Source organism: Perognathus longimembris, chromosome 24 (assembly GCF_023159225.1).
Source record: "Perognathus longimembris pacificus isolate PPM17 chromosome 24, ASM2315922v1, whole genome shotgun sequence".
NCBI classification, from domain to species: Eukaryota; Metazoa; Chordata; class Mammalia; order Rodentia; family Heteromyidae; genus Perognathus; species Perognathus longimembris.
The window spans coordinates 5,410,637-5,431,561 of NC_063184.1; the positions used below are offsets into that span (position 1 = coordinate 5,410,637).

Sequence of the window (20,925 nt, forward strand, 5' to 3'; positions counted from 1 at the left end):
AGCATAAGTTTCAGGCTTCTGGAAGAAGATGAATTTGGAATATCTAAAGCATTCTCTAATGACAATATTTTTCCCTCTGTCTAAAAGATCTCCTACAGAATGGGTCCAATAAATGGTTCTTTTGTGACTGAATTCATACTGATGGGCTTAACAGACCAGGCAAACTTGCAAATACCCCTACTTCTTCTGTTTCTAATAGTGTATGTGGTCACGGCACTGGGAAATTTGGGGCTGATAATTCTCATTGCATTGAATTCACATCTTCACCGCCCCATGTATTTTTTCCTTTTTAATTTGTCCTTCATCGACCTCTGTTACTCTTCTGTGATTACCCCTAAAATGCTGATGAACTTTGTATTCAGCAAGAATATTATCTCTTACGTTGGATGCATGAGTCAGCTCTACTTTATTATTTTTTTCATTATTTCTGAATGCTACATGTTGACATCGATGGCTTATGACCGCTATGTGGCCATCTGCAGTCCACTTCTCTATAATATTTCCATGTCCCCTAAAGTGTGTTCCTATCTTATCCTTGGTTCCTACCTGGTGGCATTTTCTGGTTCCATGGTCAATTTGGGATGTGTCCTGAGACTGAACTTCTGTGACAGAAACATCATCAACCACTATTTTTGTGATGTGCAGCCTTTATTACAGTTGTCCTGCACTAGCACCTATGTCACTGAGCTGGAGATTTTCATTGCAGCAGGCATCAATATCATTGTGCCAAGCTTCACAATCTTAATTTCTTATGCTTTTATTCTTTCAAGTATCCTCCACATGAGCTCTTCTGAGGGCAGGTCAAAAGCCTTCAGCACCTGCAGCTCCCACATCATGGCTGTCTCTCTCTTCTTTGGATCAGGGGCATTTATGTATCTTAAACCCTCATCAGCTGGGTCCCTGGATGAGGGGAAAATCTCTTCTGTGTTTTACACCATTGTGGTTCCCATGATGAATCCTTTAATCTACAGCTTAAGAAACAAGGATGTTAAAGCAGCCCTGAGAAAAACTTTACAAAGAAGGAAGATTTGACCTGAAACTAAAATGCTTTGTACCTGAAGTTATAATACAGAAAACTTATAAATTTAACATGTTATTCACAGGGTTTTTATCTTATTTCATTTTGACTTTCTGGAGAGAAATTCAGAGGGTGCTGTGTTTACATTCATTTTAACAGTAAGTTTCCTTTGATTAATAGCCATTAAACAATTTCTATTTTTTCCTTATTTATTGTCAAACTGATGTAGAGAAAGGTTACAGTTTCATATGTTAGGCCTTGGGTTCATTTCTTGTACTGCTTGTTACCTCTTCCCTCATCCCTCATTCCTCCTCCCTTATCCCCTTTTCCCTCTACCCCCCATGAGTTGTTCAGTTGGTTTACACCAAACAGTTTTTTTTTGGCTAGTCCTGGGCCTTGAACTCAGGGCCTTAGCACTGTCCTTGGCTTCTTTTGGCTCAAGGCTAGCACTCTGCCACTTGAGCCACAGTGCCACTTCTGGCCATTTTCTGTATATGTGGTGCTGGGGAATTGAACCCAGGGCCTCATGTATACAAGGCAAGCACTCTTGCCACTAGGCCATATCCCCAGCCCCTACACCAAACAGTTTTGCAAGTTGCTTTTGTAGTAGTTTGTCTTTTTATGCTTTGTCCCTTGATTTTGTTATTCCCTTTCAGTTTCCTAGTTCTAATACCAGTATATACAGTTTCCAACATACTCAGATAAGATACAGTGATAGTGCGGATACAAACACAGGAAGGGGATACAAGAGGATCATCAAAATAGAAGCTACAGTTTCACATGGCATGTTGAAAGTAATTACAACACTGATATATCACTCGTTTCCATAACATAGAGTTCATTTCACTTAGCATTATCTTATGCATTGATGGGGCATAGCTATTAGGCTCTTGTGATCCTCTGCTATGACTAGCTTAAACCTGTGCTAATTGTGCCCTATGAGGGAGACCATATAGTCCATATTTCTTTGGGTCTGGCTCACTTCACTCAGAATAATTTTTTCCAAGTCCTTCCATTTCCTTATGACTGGGGCAATGTCATTCTTTCTGATAGAGGCATAAAATTCCATTGTGTATATGTACCACATTTTCCTGATCCATATGTCTACTGAGGGGCATCTGGGTTGGTTCCATATTGCCAAAAGCTATCTACAAATTTAATGCAATACCCATTAATATTCCAACACCATTTTTTAATGAAATAGAGGAAGCAATCCAGAAATTCATATGGAACAATAAAAGACCACGAATAGCAAAAAACAATCCTAAGCAGAAAAAACAGTGCTGGAGGAATTACAACATCAAACTTCAAGCTGTATTATAAAGCTATAGTAATAAAAAACAGTTTGGTATTGGCACCGGAACAGGCCTGAAGACCCTAAGAATACAAAGAAAGGGGGTATTTGTTATTTTATTGTTTTAATAATGGGCTTTATCTTATAAAGTAATGAATGTTTGACAGTGTCAAATAAAGTAATTCTGAAGAAATCTCATATGTATGGTGCTTAAAAGGAAATGTGAGACACAAGTTCCATTGCTGCCATTGCTTCTCTGTCTTCCACTGGGCAAGAATATGAAACAATCAAATGCCAGTATTTCATATATGTTATATATATAAAACCATATATGCATATATCATCAAATACAACCCATTTTACAACTGTAAATACTGTATATTAAAAGCTTTGTTAGAAAATTCATATTTAGTTTGTTAAGCAAATACAACATGCAATTGTAAATATGTATTTATCCTGGAATATGATATTGAAACTCAGGGAGATTAATAATGTCACACTGTTATTTCAGTACAATTCCTAGAATAAATGTATTCTCTTACTTTCACATCTACCACTCTTTCAATTATTGTTTATGTCGATGCCATTTTATGAGTTTTATTTAATTAAAGATGACTTCAATTTTAAAACTCACTTATGCTTTATTCATGGATGATACTTGAATTTTCCTAAGATTATTTTTAGTTACATTTTTTGCAGTTCTGTAAAGCTATTTGATAGTTCATTTTTGGGAATGAGAAAAATTGTTAAACCAGTGGAGTTGAAAGGTAATTAGCCCTGGTTAAGATGTACTAATTTTGGAAAAATAATCTAAAATATTTTCTGATTGTTTTAAGACAAGAATGGCTTATGAATAAAATGTAAGTCTTAACTTACAGGTAGGTGAAGTGGGTCCTACACTATAAAATTGATGATACCATGCAACCATTGTGTAAAATGCAATTTTTAAACTGCTCTCTCTCTCTCTCTCTCTCTCTCTCTCTCTGTGGGGGGTGCATAGAATTTCATTGAAAAAGGTATGAAAATGATTTCAATGAAGAACAAGTGTTAGGAAAATAAAAGATTCCAAACATATCCACACTTTGTTCTTTGCTGTTTACTTTTTTTATTTAAAATGCATACATGATAAAAATTGTTTGCCTTTGGTGTAAAATTTGCTTAATTGTAACAAATGTCTGGGGTTGTGTGCCCACCACCAATGAAAATGCAAAACAAGTCCCACAACCCTAGAATTTAACAGCATGTCACAGAAATAGTCATTGATGGTATTCCTGGCACAGAAGTTCAATCTCCACATGCACTCACAAAAAACTCCTCCATAAATAAATGGGCTAAAGACATAAAGGGGGATTCCTCAGAGGAAGAAAAAGAATAGCCAATAGACACATGAAGAGTTGTTCAACATCTCTGGCCATAAAAAAATTCAAATCAAAACAACATTGGGATTTCACCTCAACCCCGTTAGAAAGGTCATTATCAATTAAATTAATATAAAAAATGATGGCAGGGATGTGGCCAAAAGGGAACATTACTACACTGTTGGGGGAAAGTAAACTTAGTTACTTTGGAAAGTAGTATGGCAGATCCTCAAATAGTAAACGTAGGGCTCCCTATTAACAAGAAACACACTCCTGAAAATATACCCCAAGTCCCATAAACAAGGCCACACTAAAGCTACCAGCACAATCATGTTCATTGCAGCATTATTTACCATAGCTAAGATATGGAATCAGCCCAGATGCCCATCAGCAGAGGTAGATAAATGATTCAAGAAAATGTAATATATATACAACAATGGAATTCTATGCTTCCATCAGAAAGAATGGTATTCCCCCATTTATAAGGAAATGGAAAGACTGGGCTAAAAGTATATTAAGTGACACAAGCTAGACCCAAAGAAACAGACTGCATGATTTCCCTCATTGGTGATAATAGCGCAATAGTTATGTGCACATGAGTATATAACATGTTGCTTATTGAAATGAACGCCAAGAAATGGTAATGAGGGGCTGGGGATATAGCCTAGTGGCAAGAGTGCCTGCCTCAGATACACGAGGCCCTAGGTTCGATTCCCCAGCACCACATACACAGAAAACGGCCAGAAGCGGCGCTGTGGCTCAAGTGGCGGAGTGCTAGCCTTGAGCGGGAAGAAGCCAGGGACAGTGCTCAGGCCCTGAGTCCAAGGCCCAGGACTGGCCAAAAAAAAAAAAAAATAGAAACAAGGGTTATATTTAGTGTATTGTTTGCAGTTAATTCTTTGCTTTCTTTGTTCATTTGGTTTATTTTCTGTTGCCACTATTTTCAATTTCTTTATAATTTGTCTTGTATATAATTTTCTCTGATTTGAAGAAGAGAAGGGGAATCACAGAAATGGTGAGATAAAGGATGAACCAATGCACCATTGGTACCAGACTCTCTATTGGAAAAAACAAACTTTACAAGTTGGGGGGATGAGAATCAGGGAGGGGGGAAAATGGGTGTAAATAAGGGAAAGGAAAGAACTGTTCTAAAGGAATTGTACTTGTGACCTTGCTTATGTAACTGTAACCCATCTGTACATCACCTTTACAATTAAAATATTTTTAAGGACAATCAATTCAATAAAATAATAACAGAAAAGTTGTCAAACTCAAGAAACAAAAAACTCACCCTCCTGACAGAGGCATAAAAAACAGGATCCAAGAAGAAACGTACAACTAAATTGTTGAACAAGAAATGTACTCATTGCCTTACATATGAAACTGTAACTCTTCTGTACTTCACTTTGACAATAAAGGGCAAATAAAGAAAGAAACAATAAAAAACGAAAAGAAATGTATGAGAAGAAACATATAAGAGGTTGAGGAAGTAACTATAAGTCTTCCATCAATAAAAAGCCCAGGACCAGATGGAGTCCCAGATCAATTCGGTAAAACTTTTTTTTTTCAAATTTTTATTATCAAACTGATGTACAGAGAGGTTACAGTGTCATACGTTAGGCATTGGACACATTTCTTGTATTGTTTGTTACCTCATCCCTCATTCCCTCCTCCCCCCTCCCTCTTTCCCTTTACCCCCAAGATTTGTTCAGTTCATTTACACCAAACAGTTTTGCAATTATTGCTTTTGTAGTTATTTGTCTTTTTTTACCCTATATACCACTGATTACCAGTATACATGGTTTCCAATATACTCAGATAAGATACAGAGATAGTGTAGGTACAACCACAGGAAGGGGATACAAGAGGCTCATCAATAATAGAAGCTACAGTTACACATAGCACGTTGACAGTAGTTACAACAGTCATATAACAATCATTTCCATAACATGGAGTTCATTTCACTCAGCATCATCTTATGTGTTCATAAGGCTATAGCTATTGGGCTCTTGTGATCCTCTGCTGTGACTTGCCTAAACCTGTACTAATTATTCCCTATAAGGGAGACCATAGAGTCCATGTTTCTTTGGGTCTGGCTCACTTCACGTAGACAGTAAGACTTTTAAAGATGAAGTAGCACTAATATTTATCAAGCTTTCGCATAAATTGGAAACAGATGGATCAATTCCAATCTCATTCCCCAAACCAGGTAAGGGCCAAACACACAAGGAACTACAGAAAAATTTCTCTGAGGAACACACCTACAAAGCTCTCCAATGAAATAATAGCCAATAGAACCCTGAAACAAATAAAAAAAATGCATTATGGCCAAGTAGCTTCATCCCACAGATGCAAGGCTGGTTTAATTTAAAAAAATCAATAAATGTATTAGACGACATCCACAGAACCACACACATGAACCATATGATCCTTTGAATAAGCGTAGGAAAAGACTGAGAAAGTACATCAATTCATGTTAAAAGCTTTGGAGAGGCTCTAGATAGGATTGTTCCTTAAAATAATAAAGTTATATATGACAGACCAACAGCCAATATACTGAATGGAGTAAAACTAACAACATTTCCCCTAAAATCAGGAAAAGGCAAGGATATGTACTCTTTCCACTCCTCTTCAATATAGTTCTGGAATTACTGCTCATAGCAATCCTGAAAGAAAAAAATGTATGAAAAGGATTCATAGAAGGAAAGAAGAAATTAAATTACCTCTTTTTGTAAATGACATGATCTTATAATTCAAAGACCCCAAATGCTCCATCTCCAAAAGCCAAGAGCTTAGAGATGACCAACCAATTTGGCAAAGAAGTAGAATACAAAATTAACTCACAAAATCAGTAGCCTTTCCATATATTAGCAAAGTAAAAGCTGAAAGGAAACCATAAGAACAACTCCATTTGTAATGCCACGCCCTCCAAATAAACAACTAAGAATTAACCCAACCAAAGAGATAAAAGAGCACTATGGTGAAAACCAAAGAACTCTGAACAAAATAATCAAAGACAGCAGGAAATGTAAAGATCTTCCATCATTTCATGTTCATGGATAGCCAGAATCAATATTGTGAAAATGGCTAATTTGATGAAAATGGCCAAACTGCCGAAATGACATACAATGGCCCTGTTCTCTGGGGCCATTGTGTCTCTAATGGAATTTTTATATATGGTGACAAGAGAAAACACAGAGTTTTTTTTTTATATTGACTAAGGCTTATGATAGAGATGAATGACATCTAATAGCACATGTTCTCAGGTGCATCATGAAAATAACTTGATCTATATTAGAAAGTTTAGAAAAAAAATGTTACCCTGTTTAAAGGTAAAAGTTCAGAATGGAATTGTGAAAATTGGTTTTGGCATTGATTGATTACAAGTTTCAGCAACATCATAGCTTCCTTAGGCAACACGAAATGATTACATTTGTAGAGGCCTCTGCATATAGAATACCTGCTGGAATCTGCTTGCATCAACCAGCAATGTTCTGTGGCTGTAATGGATATTGGATCTGTGAATTGACCCTATTGTTATGCTACCCTCATATGTTTGGTGAACATCTCAATGGCTTAGAAGTTTTTGTAGCCATTTCATTGTGCACATGAAAATAGCACTTTCTGAGGCAAACCATTTGCATCATCCCAAATGGTTGTCATGCAATATTATCTTGACACAGACGTCAGACCAAATATAAGAAAGTTAACTTATCTCTAGGGGTTCAGTATCTGTGGTCTTGGAAAACTCATAGCACCGCTTAGGAAGAAGAAAAATAGTTAAACATGTTTTCAAACTCTTGTTTTTTTCCTGGATGCAAGACCTCAGATGCAGAGCCTCAGGAAAGAGTTTTACACATTCTTCCCTGACACATCACAAGAGGCTTCCATAAAACAACATAGACTACAGTGTAAATCTCTGCCAATAAAAAGACATGTATACAGGCTGGGGATATGGCCTAGTGGCAAGAGTGCTTGCCTCATATACATGAGGCCCTGGGTTCAATTCCCTAGCACCACATATACAGAAAATGGCCAGAAGTGGCGCTGTGGCTCAAGTGGTAGAATGCTAGCCTTGAGCAAAAAGAAGCCAGGGACAGTGCTCAGGCCCTGAGTCCAAGCCCCAGGACTGGCCAAAAAAAAAAAGACGTATACATACAGACAGACATATATGAATATACATACCTGGGGCTGCAACCTTTACTTCCAGGCAGAATTTCAGCTTGTCAGATACTTCAGTGACATACCCTTAGATCTTTGTACTCCTTCTCCAGTTTCCCTTTCCTGTCATATCCTTGACTGGCACTATCTGCTTTTCTACAATGAAGCACTAAGCACATATGGATAGAGATGTGTTGATTGCTGGATTTTTCCCTCTCTACAATTTAGGAACAGATGACAGTAAAAAGGATGCTTCTAGGAAAGAGGACAGTAAGCCATAAGTAACATTCTATTTCCATTTACTGTTTTGTTTTCAGGATTGGCAATGGCTGAGGGAACTTGGGGGTGCACACCAATATCCTCTGTCTTTCTACCCTGACCTCCCATCCCTAGTGTAACAGAAATGGTCAGTTTCATTATTTTATTTTGCAAGGGCTCCTGCATGACTTTCAGCCTGTTAGTAGAAGACTCTTGTTTCATTCAGTGCAGCTTCTCCTTTCCAGAGTAGTAAGTTCTTCACTTTATTCCACCATCCCTGTATCTCCTGAATCCCAGCTATCATGGTTGATAATGAAGAGATAATATCACAGACAACCTGAGTCAGTAGCATGAATTCTGTACCAAAATGTTATTCTCCCTTCCCCACTGGCCACTGGTCTAAATTTTTTTCTTTTGTGGCACATATTGAGGAAATTGATTAAAATTCTTATTATAGTCTGGTGGCTCATGATTGTAATCCTATCTATGCAAAAGGCTGATATCTGAGGATTGAGGGTTGAAGCTAGCCTGGACATGAATGTCCTTGAGAATTTTATCTCAAATTACCCAGCCAAAAGCTGGAAATGGACTTTGGCACAAGCAACAGAGTGATGGAATTGAGCAAAAAAGTTCAAGGAAAGTGTCCAGGCTTTGATTTCAAGCTCTAGGACACTCACACCTACTCTCTCTCTCGCTCTCTCTCTCTCTCTCAGTCTCTTTTACTGTAGACAAGAAGTTACTATATCAAACTAAGCACTGTGTCATTATTTCATGTCAATTATGGTCCACAATCCCAGGATTACCTCACTTAAAGTAAGTGTAATGTTTTAACCTATTTCCTGACCAAAAAATAAGCAAGTATTCAATTAATCAAAGTCATAGGTTTTGAAACACTCCTTCTAAATTTCTATGCTTATTATAGAGGTTTATCTTCAAATACTACCAGTTTGTTTTAGCCATGGCTTTTGCTATTGAAGGAATCAACAAAAATTCTCACAGTTTACACAGCGTGACTCTAGGATTTGATGTCTATGATGTTCAATTTGGAACATGGCCAGCATTTTAAAATCCCTTCATTTGCCTCTTTGGGAAGTACAAGAATCCAAACTACTCCTGTATTAGAGACAGCAATTTGATAACAGTGCTGACAGGACCATCAGTCATAACATCTGCTGCAAATGCAACATTGCTAGGCCTCTCCAGCTTTCCACAGGTGAGAATGGGAAAGTGGGGAAGATATTAAATAAATGTCTAATTTGGTGCCATTTCAAGTGATAGAAATGAATGATAGGAAGATACTGGATTTATGAGCCTGTTGAATTTTGTGATATACAAAACATAGGGTTCAAAATAATTGGATATTTTTAGTCCCATGTGTAGAAAAGGGGATAGAGGGGCTGGGGATATGGCCTAGTAGCAAGAGTGCTTGCCTCATATACATGAGGCCCTGGGTTCAATTCCCCAGCACCACATATACAGAAAATGGCCAGAAGTGGCGCTGTGGTTCTAGTGGCAGAGTGCTAGCCTTGAGCAAAAAGAAGCCAGGGACAGTGCTCAGACACTGAGTCTGAGCCCCAGGACTGGCCAAAAAAAAAGAAAAGAGGATAGAAAAATTAGAGTAGACAAAAGGATTCTCTTTTTAATGAAGGAAATCAGAAATTATTTTAAAGTGTTAAGATATGTTGACCAGTGTGCTGGTTGTTCACATCTGTAATCCCAGTTACTCCAGAAACTTTTATATCTAATTAGCCATCCAAAAGCAGAAAGTGAATGTGTGGTTCAGTTGGCAGAAAAAGTCAAGTTGGTGCATGATGCCTTGAGTTCATAGCACTCTAGTAGAGAGCTTGCACACACACACATAAAAACACACTCAGGCAAGATAATTATGTTGAATGATGTCAGGCTCAGAAAGAGAGAGGACATGTGTTCTCCCACATATGAAAGTTAGATTTAAAATATCACCATGAAATATGAAATCTATACAAAATACATACAAAGCCATTTGTATATATTAATGACTATCTGGCTCGTTTATGGTATATCTAGGGATGGAATTCCATGTTGTATTATATCTGACCAAATGACAGACAGTATAAAAATAAATGGACAATGGAAATCTGAAGGCTATCCTGCCTGAGGGTGATAGATATTAAACTTAGGTGAACAAAAGCAGAGGAACGTGGAGTGGAAGTAGATGGGTGGGGTAATACAACATAATATTCAATGTACCAATATTAAAATGTACCTAGGAAAGCTGGAATTGGTGTGGTTAGTATAGATAGGAGCTATAGATAGAAATAAGGACAGAGGTAAAAGGCATTTTATGAGTAAATAGATACACTGCAAAACAATTAAAAATTAAAAAAATAACTTTCCACCTAATTTTATTGGTAACTGAATATACTTCACGATAGTGATTGTGATAGATTGTATTATTTTCATTCATGGGCTGTCAAATTTTGATTTATTTTTAGCTTACCTTTGGGCATTTTGATCATGGCCTGAGTGACCATACCAAGTTCCCTGGTCTCTATCAGATGGCCCCAAAGAACACATCTATAGCCACTGCCATGGTCTCCTTACTGCTTCAATTCAGCTGGAACTGGGTGGGACTGTGTACCTTAGAGATGAGAATGCCTTGTGGATTCTTCCTCTATTGAAAGAAGAGATGGCCAAGAACAGAGGTTGTATAGCCTTTGCGTTAGCAATTTCAAACCATTCCTTCTCCTACACACTCAAAGTCATGTCCCTTTATAAGCAGAATAATAAATCTTCAGCAAATGTCCTCCTCATATATGGTGATGAAGAATCCCTACTAGATTTAATGAGGTGTATTGAGCAATTGTTAATAAAAGGCAAAGTTTGTATCATGAACTCACAATGGGATTTAAAGATCAGAAAGAGATAGTTCATGCTAGGCTCATTCCATGTGCCTCTCATTTTCTTATTCTGAGTTGGACTATAACATGCGAGAATTGTCCTCATGATGCCTCCTTGGAGTGGTTGCCTAGGCACACTTTTGACATGGCTATATCTGAAGACAGTTACAATATATACAACGCTGTGTATGCTTTGTCCCAGGCTCTCTGTGAGATGCTTCTTCATCAAACAGGAGTACAAACTATGGGAAATGGGAAAGAGGCAATACCTTCCCTTGCCAAGGTAAGGTTTTCTGTGTTGGATGGCACACGTCATAAGCAAAGACACTCCATAGAGGGGTTTCTCAATGCATAAAATGCAATCTTTCAAGTATGTTTCCAAAATCCAAGAAATTATAGCTGATTAATTATCTTTGATGTGGTCTACACATGTGTTCATATGCTCTTTAGCAAAAGCAGGTCAATAAGATATAAATTTATTCCATGTTTTTATTCAGGTACAATATTTTTTCCTTTATTGTCAAAGTGAAGTACATAGGGGTTACAGTTTCATATGTAAGGCAGTGAATACATTTCTTGTTCAACTTATTACCTCCTCCCTCATTTCCCCCACCTCTCCCCTCCCTCTTTCCCTTGCCCCCTGATGAGTTGTATACTTAGTTTACACCAAATGGCTGTGTAAGGATTGCTTTTGGAATTGATCCTCTTTTTATCCTTTGTCTCTCAATTTTGATATTCCCTTTTCCTTCCCTAGTTCTAGTACACATATATACAGTATCCAGGGTACTCAGCTGAGGTGCAGTGATAGCGGGGATATAACCACAGAAAGGGCATACAAGAGAAACAAAAAAAAGCTACAGTTTCACATGGCATGTTGAAAATAATTACAACACTAATATAACACTTTTTTCCATAACATGGAGTTCATTTCACTTAGCATCACCTTATGTGTTCTACTGTGATCTTCTGCTATGCCTAGCCTAAACCTGCACTAAATCGCGCGCGTGCGTGCACAGGCCCACCCGAATGTGAGAGAGAGATTATACTGCATGAAGTAAGTTAGGCTCCAGAAGAGAAAAGAGGCATTGGTTCTCTCATATATAAATATTAAATCTAAAATATGAATATGAAATATGGGATAAGTATATAACACATGTATGATTTACATATATACATATGCATATTGTATATATATATGATTAATCTATAAATTAGGTTACATAGGTCTGGAATTCCATGCTATAATCTCTCTAATTAAATAACAAACAGTATACAATGAACACCAGACAAATACATTATATATTGTCTGAAGGGGGTAGGTGTTATGCAGATGGGCAAAGGAGCAGATGAATAGGAAATAGATGGGTGGGAAAATACACGTAATAGTCAAGGTCCATATGTGAAAATGGAGCTAGGAATATATTAAAGAAGGGAGTGTTTAATAGACATAGTGATTAAGATCAAGAGACAATGTAATAACAAGTTGATATGTTGTACACATAGTAAATATTTTAATTTTTTTCAAAACTTAAAAGAAAATTTTGTCAATTAGTTCAATGGGTTATTTAATATACATCTAGACTGAGATTGTGATGGATAGAAATCTTCTCATTCATGGAGCATCCAATTTTCATTCCCTGTAGCTTAACTTTTGACGTTTTGTTCGTGCACAGGATGATCACAACGTTTTCTGCTCTCTATCAGATGGCCCTAAAGGACACATAAAAAGCCAATGTGATGGTTTCCTACTGCTTCACTTCAGCTGGAACTGGGTGTGACTGTAATACTACAAGGTGAGAATGGTTTGTGGATTCTCCCTAAATTGAAAGGAGAGATGGACAAGAACAGAGTCTGTAGCATTTGAGCTAACCATTCTAAATCATTCCATTTCATTAATATTCATGACATTTTATGACCAGATTAATAAATTTGCAGCAAATGTCCTCATCACATATGGTGATAATGAATCCCTACTAGATTTGATGGTGTATCTTGAGCAGCATTTAATAAAAGGCGATTTTTTATCATGAATTTACAGTGGGATTTAACCATGGAAAGGAGATATTTTATGCTTGGTTCATCCCATTTACCTCTCATTTTTTCACACCATCACTAAGATGTTCCTGGATTCACAGATTTTGTCAAGGCAGTGAACCATTCCACATACTCAGAAGACTTTTTCCTTGCTTGGCTGTCACTTCTCTTTTAATTGCTCAGATTCTGCGCGCGATTTTGTGATAGTGAAGAGTAACTCTTTAGGGTAATGGAGCATCTACACTGCCATTGCTTGGAAAGGGGTGGGAAAAGTTAGAGCAAACAAATGAATTATTTGGACGTTAAGCCTTGTCAATAATTTTCTTTAAAAATTAGGAAATGGGAGGTTAAAGGGATGACAACGGTGGAGGAACAGCAGATTGCTAGCTAAGCTCCCTCTGAGATCCGAGGTTTACTACTCCAGAGAAAATTTTACCCTTAGAAAGACAGCCCAAGTAAGTTATAACAGTATAGGGATTATTACCAGAAAGGAAAAATCGACTTTGCTGATCTGAAAACACAGATCTGAGCTCTGGGCGGTGTCCCACCTGACTTCAGCACTGGCACTGGCACAGCACCTGGCATTCCACGTACCTAAAGCACACACCACCAACAAGGAAGAAATCCTCCAGATGGCAGCAGACAGATGCGGATTTCAGGCTGAGAATGGATGAGTTGAAATTCCAGAGCAAGTGTGATTACCCCACGAGAGACATTCTCACCTGCACCCACTGAACAGCACCTGGAAGGTGGCCCTTCTCCAACCACCAGAACGAAGCACCATCTTTGACTTTGGCATACACAGGGCCACAACAAACTGGAACTAAAGTGGGCCAGGAGAAAGTGAGGGCAAAAAGGGCATCTTTGAAAAGGGCAAGTGTAACTGAAAGGTGAGAGCCAGTTCCACCCAGGAGAAGGTTCCCCTGCCCAGGTGGGAGGATCTCTCCCCAGGCCATAGCTCACAGACTCAGGTAAACTCAGCCAGAGGTGCCTCATGCAGTCCTGCCCCACCCCACCCCGCCCCACCAAGACTGTGGCTGCCAACTCCCCAGCGGTGGAATTTTTTAAATCATACTGAAAGCAGAGAGCAGCTACTGGCAGCACAGGACAGACAAACAGGAGAGTAAATGGTTCCTGAGACCAGTAAACGTCCCCATTACAGATGTCACCCAATTCCTACCAGCAAACTGAGCTGAATTCCACAGCTAGCTCCGCCCAAGAGAAGGTATCCCTGCCCAGCTAGGAGGATCTCCCCCGGGGCAAGCAGCTCTCAACCAGGTAAACCAGGCCCAAGGCACCCCACCCTGCTGAGTCCACAGTATAGTCAGAGGCAGGTGTTAAAGGGAGTAGCCCCACAGCAGACAGGGGGAGCCATAGTTCTCGAGACTGTTCAGCATCCCCCAACTACAGAGGACACCCAACTCCTACCTGCAAGCTGTGTTAACCACAGAGCACCAGGATTTAACTAATAAGGGATGAGGGTCAGAGCAGATCCACCCCCTCCAAGCTGAAAGCAAATCAAACCAACCAAACAGCAGGAAAGCAGACAAGGAAACTGGAGGCTGGAAAGAGCCCACCCAAACAAGGAAGATTCCATTTCGTTTCATATGTTTGTCTGTTATTTTTTCTCATCCTTTTCTTTACTTTTTCATTTTTGTCTTTCATTTTTGAGTTGTCATTGTTTTTTTGTTGTTGTTTCCTTGGCGTGTGCATTTTTCTGTATTTTTTCTTTGTTTCTATTCTCACATTTTTTCTTTAAAATTACTTTCCTTTGACTAAAATACCTTTTACTCTTTCCTGTTGACTCTCTGTTGTATATCATTTTAGTCTTATTCTTTCTTCTGATTCTACACTTCTCCACCTTTCCACTTCACTGAAACCAAACCAAAATCATCATCTCCCATTACTTATACTCCATTCCCTTCACTACTCCTAACTTACCCTCCTAAATTTACTTCCAGGACCTCCACACTCCACTGACCAATGGTTATTGGCAGACTATATAGAGGGTACCCTTGTTCAATCTCAGTGAGTCAAAGGGGATCAGAGAAAAATCCCGCCAGTTCAAAAAGAGGTAAATGTAAGAACAAATTTGCTCATATGGTTATAATGGTAAATAAGTAACTACTAAATACAGAGCTCAGGGTTTGTTGTTATATTTAAATTGTATTCTGCAGGGACACCAAATGTTCTTTTATATACAAAAAAGAGAGGGAGGGTGTCTGTATATGATTGTGAACCTCCCAGATTTATACAACAGTGCTTTGTAAGGTCTGCTTTGGGTCTTAAACAGCGTTCACAGGTGCTTGTAGATTGGCATTTCCAATCCAAATGGGAAGAAGAAGCACAGAAAGATGGTAAGCCAGGTAATCTCATCTCCCACTCAAAATAAGCAGGAAACAGAACAGCCAATCAAAGACCTAGAAGAGATACTTCAAAATGCTCTAAAAACTCTGCTGATAAAAATGTTAAATGAAAAGTTTGAATCTCTTCAGACAAGTATTCTAGAGAGTAAGGAAGTGAGCCAAAGATTAATATGTCAATCCACCTGTAAATCAATAGAGGATTTCATGGCTTCCACAAATAGAAAGATAAATGAACTTCAAGAGTCCAATGAAAAGATAACTACACAGCTCAAAGATTTGAGAGACAGCACTCAGAACCAAATTAATGAAGTAAAGAAGTCCATACAGTACCTAAGAGAAAACTGTAGGAAAGACAGTGACGCCATAAGGAAAGACCAGTCAGAACAAAGGGAGATTCGAAATCAAGTAGCTAGCTTACAGAGCAGACTAGACAAAGCAGAGGATCGAATCTCAGGACCTGAAGATCCCTAGACTTTATGGAGAAAGAACAAGAAAGAATACAAAACCAATCCAATCAGCAAAACAGATCGCTTCAGGAGCTCCAAGATACCATCAGGACGCCCAATTTAAGGCTAATAGGTATTAAGGAAAATCTAGAGAAAAAAAGTTAATGGAATAAGCAATATGTTCAACAAAATAATAGCAAAGAACTTCCCAAATATCCAGAAGTATAGGCCTATCCAGATACAAGAAGCATTTAGAACTCTAAAGAGACCAGACTAGAACAGGACATCCCACCAACACATTGTAATCAAAACAGGATCAATAGAGGCTAAGGAAAGATTCCTTAAATCTGCTAGGGAGAAGAAAACAATCACAAATAAAGGAAAACCAATCAGAATGACTCCAGACTTCTCAGCAGAGACCATGAAAGCAAGGAGAGCCTGGAATGAGGTATGTCACACACTAAGGAAAAAATAACTACCAACCAAGAATAATGTACCCAGATAAACTCTCATTCATAGCCAAAGGTCAAATAAAAGACTTCCACAGTAAGGAAAAACTGAAAAACATATATCTTCACTAAACCAGCATTGCAGAAAATCCTCAGGGATGTCCTACACATGGAAAATGAGCAAGATCACAATACAGACAGAGAAATGAGCCCTAAATAGAAAAACTGGGATATTAGAAAAGAATTGGGAAAACATAGGCTTTAAAAAGATAGCTATAATGAAAGGAACAAATGGTCAGCTCTCAGTCATAACTCTCAATATTAATGGATCTAATTCTCCAATTAAATGACATAGGCTCAGAAGTTGGATCAAAACTCAACATGCAACTTTCTGCTGCCTCCTAGACACACATATACCCAGCAAAAGCAAACATTTTATAAAAGTGAAAGGCTGGAAAAAATCTACCAAACAAATGGTCCACATAAGCAGGCTGGAGTTACAATCTTAGTATCAGATAAAATTGACTTCAAATTAATAATGGTAAGAAGAGACCAAGAAGGTTACTACATACTAATAAAGGGATCTCTCCTACAGGAGGATATAACCATCCTAAATATCTACACCCCAAATACAGGAGCACCCAACTTCATAAAAAAAAAACTGTCTCTACAAACACTCATAGATCCAAATACATTGATAATTGGAGACTTTAACACTCCACTGTTGCCTCTGGACAGATCAACCTGCCAAAAACAGAGCCAAGAAACCACAGAACTAAACAACTGCATAGACCAACTAGACTTAACCAACATCTACAGAATATTTCACCCAGCAACACCAGTATATACATTATTTTCAGCAGCACATGGTACATTCTCCAAAATAGGTCACATCTTAGGGCACAAAGCAAATCTGTGCATATTCAGAAGTATCAAATTACTTCCCTGCATTCTCTCAGACCACAATGAAATAAGCTGGTAGCTCTACTCAAACAGCCACCACAGAAAATCCTTCAATTCAAGACATTACTGAACCACCAGTGGGTCACTGAAGAAATTAGAACAGAAATTCAAATGTTTATGGAATTAAACCAAGGTGAGCATTCAAAGTACCAGCTCTTTTGGGACACCGTAAGGCAGTACTCAGAGGAAAATTTACATCTCTGATTGCCTACAACAGCAAACTGGAGAAACATCAATTCCACAAATTAAGGAAGCACCTTAAGCTCCTCGAATGAGAACAACAAGCCAAACCCCCAGCCAATAGATGGAAGCAAATAACTAAGATTAAATCAGAATTAAATGACTTAGAGTAAAAAAAAACACAAACAAAAACCATAGAAAATAGGCTGGGGATATGGCCTAGTGGCAAGAGTGCTTGCCTCGTATACATGAGGCCCTGGGTTCAGTTCCCCAGCACCACATATACAGAAAATGGCCAGAAGTGGCGCTGTGGCTCAAGTGGCAGAGTGCTAGCCTTGAGCAAGAAGCCAGGGACAGTGCTCAGGCCCTGAGTCTAAGCCCCAGGACTGGCCAAATTAAAAAAAAAAAAAAAACCATAGAAAGAATCAACAAAATGAAGAGTTGGTTCTTTGAAAAAATTAACAAGATAGAGAGACCCCTAGCAAATCTGACCAAAAAATGAAGACAGCATACCCAAATGAACAAGATCAGAGATGAAACAGGTAACATCACCAGAGAAACAGCCAAGATTTGACCACAATAAGGGAATATTTTGTAAACATTTACAGCAACAAATTTTACAACCTGGAAGGAATGGACGAATTCCTAGCAAAAATTGATATCCCCAAACTTAACCATGAAGATTTAAGCCTTCTAAACACACCCATATCCAGCATTGAAATAGAAACTGCAGTAAGAGATCCCAACACATTTTTTAATGAAATAGAGGAAGCAATCCAGAAAGTCATATGGAACAATAAAAGACCCTAAATAGCAAAACCAGTACTAAGCAGAAAGAACAGTGCTGGAGGAATTACAATACCAAACTCCAAGGTGTATTACAAAGCTACAGTAATAAAAACAGCTTGTTATTGGCACAAGAACAGGCCTGAGGACCAATGGAACAGAACTGAAGACCCAGAAATAAACCCACAGAATGATGCCTATTTAATCTTTGACAAAGGAGCTAAAAAACAGGATGGAAGAAAGACAGCCTCTAACAAATGGTGCTGGCAAAACTGGATCAAAACCTGCAACAAATTAAAACTAGATCCTTATATATCACCTTGCACCAGAATCAATTCCAAATGAATCAGTTTTTACCTTGAAGTAAAAACAGAAACCCTGAAAACACTACAAGAAGGAATAGGAGAAACATTTGGGCTCCTTGTCACAGGACAAAACTTCTCCAATAAAGGCCCAGAAAAAGCAACAAATCAAAGAAAATTTGGACAAATGGGACTGCATCAAACTGCAGAGCTTGTGCAGGGCAAAGGACATAGCTTGCAAGATAAACAGAAAGCCCAGTGAGTGGGAGAAAATCTTTACCAGCCATACAACAGACAAAGGCCTCATATCTAAAATATATTCAGAACTGAAAAAATTAAATTCCTCCAAAACAAAACCTCAAAGAACCAACAGCCTCCTCAACAAGTGGGCTAAAAGCTTAAAAAAGAGACTTATCTGAAGAGGAAATGAGAATTGCCAAGGGACACATGAAGAAGTGCTCTACATCAAAGGCCATAAAGAATGCAATTCAAAACAACATTGAGATTCCACCTCACCACAGTAAGAATGTCCATTATCAGGAAAACTAACAAGAACAAATGCTGGAGGGGATGTGACCAAAAGGGAACTACATTGTTAGTGGGAATGTAAACTTGTTCAGCCATACTGGAAAGCAATATGGAGATCCCTCAGAAGGCTAAACATAGAGCTCCCCTAAGACCCAGCAGTCCCACTCTTGGGCATCTACCCAAAAGACTACAAACATGAACAAACTAAAGCCACCAGCACAACAATGTTCATCGCAGTACAATCTGTCATTGCTAAAATATGGTACCAACCCAGATGCCCCTCAGTAGACGAATGGATCAGGAACATGTGGTACATATACACAATAGAATTTTATGCCTCTATCAGAAAAATTGACATTGCCCCATTCATAAGGAAGTGGAAGGACTTGGAAAAAATTATACTAAGTGAAGTGAGCCAGACCCAAAGAAACATGGACTCTATGGTCTCCCTCATAGGGACTAATCAGTACAGATTTAGCGTAGTCACAGTAGAAGATCACAAGAGCACCATCCATAGCTTTGCCTTTATGAACACATAAGATGATTCTAGGTGAAATGAACTCCATGTTATGGAAACGAGTGTTATATCACTGTTGTAATTATTTTCAACATGCCATTTGAAATCGTAGCCTTTTTGTTGTTGTTGATCCTCCTGTATCCCCTTCCTGTGGTTGTCAACACGCTATCACTGTATCTCATCTGAGTACCCTGGATGCTGTACTTGTATTAGAACTAGGCAAGGGAAAGGAAATATCAAAATTGAGAAACAAAGAATAAAAAGACAAACAACTCCAAAAGCAATACTTACAAAAAACCATTTGGTGTAAATGAACTGAATAACTCATCAGGGGAGAGGGAAAGGGGGAGGAGTTGGGGGAGAAATGAGGGAGGACATATCAAATTGTATAAGAAATGTACCCACTGCCGTACAGTATGAAACTGTAACCCCTCTGTACATCACTTTGACAATAAACAAATGTTCAGAAAAAAATTAGGAAATGCAAAATGACTTTAAAGTGTAAAGATATGTTGAGCTGACTGCTGATGGCTCACAAATGGAACCTAGCCACTAACTAAACTTATATCTAACTAATAAGCAAAAAGCAGGAAGTTTTGTGTAGTTCTAGTGTTAGAGAGCTAACCCTGAGGGAGAAAGCCAAGGATGTACATGAGGCCTGAGTTTATGCCCCTAGACTAGTACACACATACACACACATACACACACATTACATGTTCACATACATGGGCAAGGTAGTATGTTGAATGAAGTAAGTCAGGCGCACAAAGAGAAAAAGGCTATGTGTTCTTTCATATGTGGAAGTTAAATCTAAAATATGAACCGTATAACCTCTCTGATCAACTAACAGACAGTATAAGATAGTGAACACCAGAAAATTGGAGCAATGCTTGATTGAGGGGAGTTGGTGTTAGAGGGGTGTGCAAAGGGCAGAGAAATAAGGGTTAGATAGGTGGGGAAATACAACTTATATATCTATGTATCTATTGATGGATCGATCAATCAATCCATCGGTCAATCACTATATGTGTCTGTGTGTGAGTGTGTGTGAAAATGGACCTAGGAATGTCAATGAATTGGGTAGGATTGAGATAGATGGGAAGATCTGGAAGAAACAATGACAAAGATCAATGGGCACTGTATGAGCAAATTGAAATGTACAACTGTTTCAAAACAATTTTTAAAATGTTTAAACTAAAGAAAAATCTACTTTCCACCTATTTCAACTGGTTATTTGTATACATCATGACTAAGATTATGATGGATAGAAATCTTCTCATTTAAGAAGCATACTTTTCATCCCCTTTAGCTTTCCTTTGGGCCTTTTGATCATGACTTGCATGACCATAACAATTTTCCTGCTCTCTATCAGATGGCCTCAAAGGA

At 38.3% G+C, this 20,925-nt stretch overlaps 1 protein-coding gene across 1 annotated transcript; it reads left to right on the forward strand.

Annotated features, from left to right (window-relative positions):
• LOC125341406 (olfactory receptor 8B3-like) lies at positions 1 to 1,032 on the forward strand. Its single transcript, XM_048333435.1, has one exon. It carries the CDS (start codon positions 100 to 102, stop codon positions 1,030 to 1,032), a length of 933 nt encoding a protein of 310 aa, XP_048189392.1. The 5' UTR covers positions 1 to 99.
• The last annotated feature ends 19,893 nt before the right edge of the window (positions 1,033 to 20,925 follow it).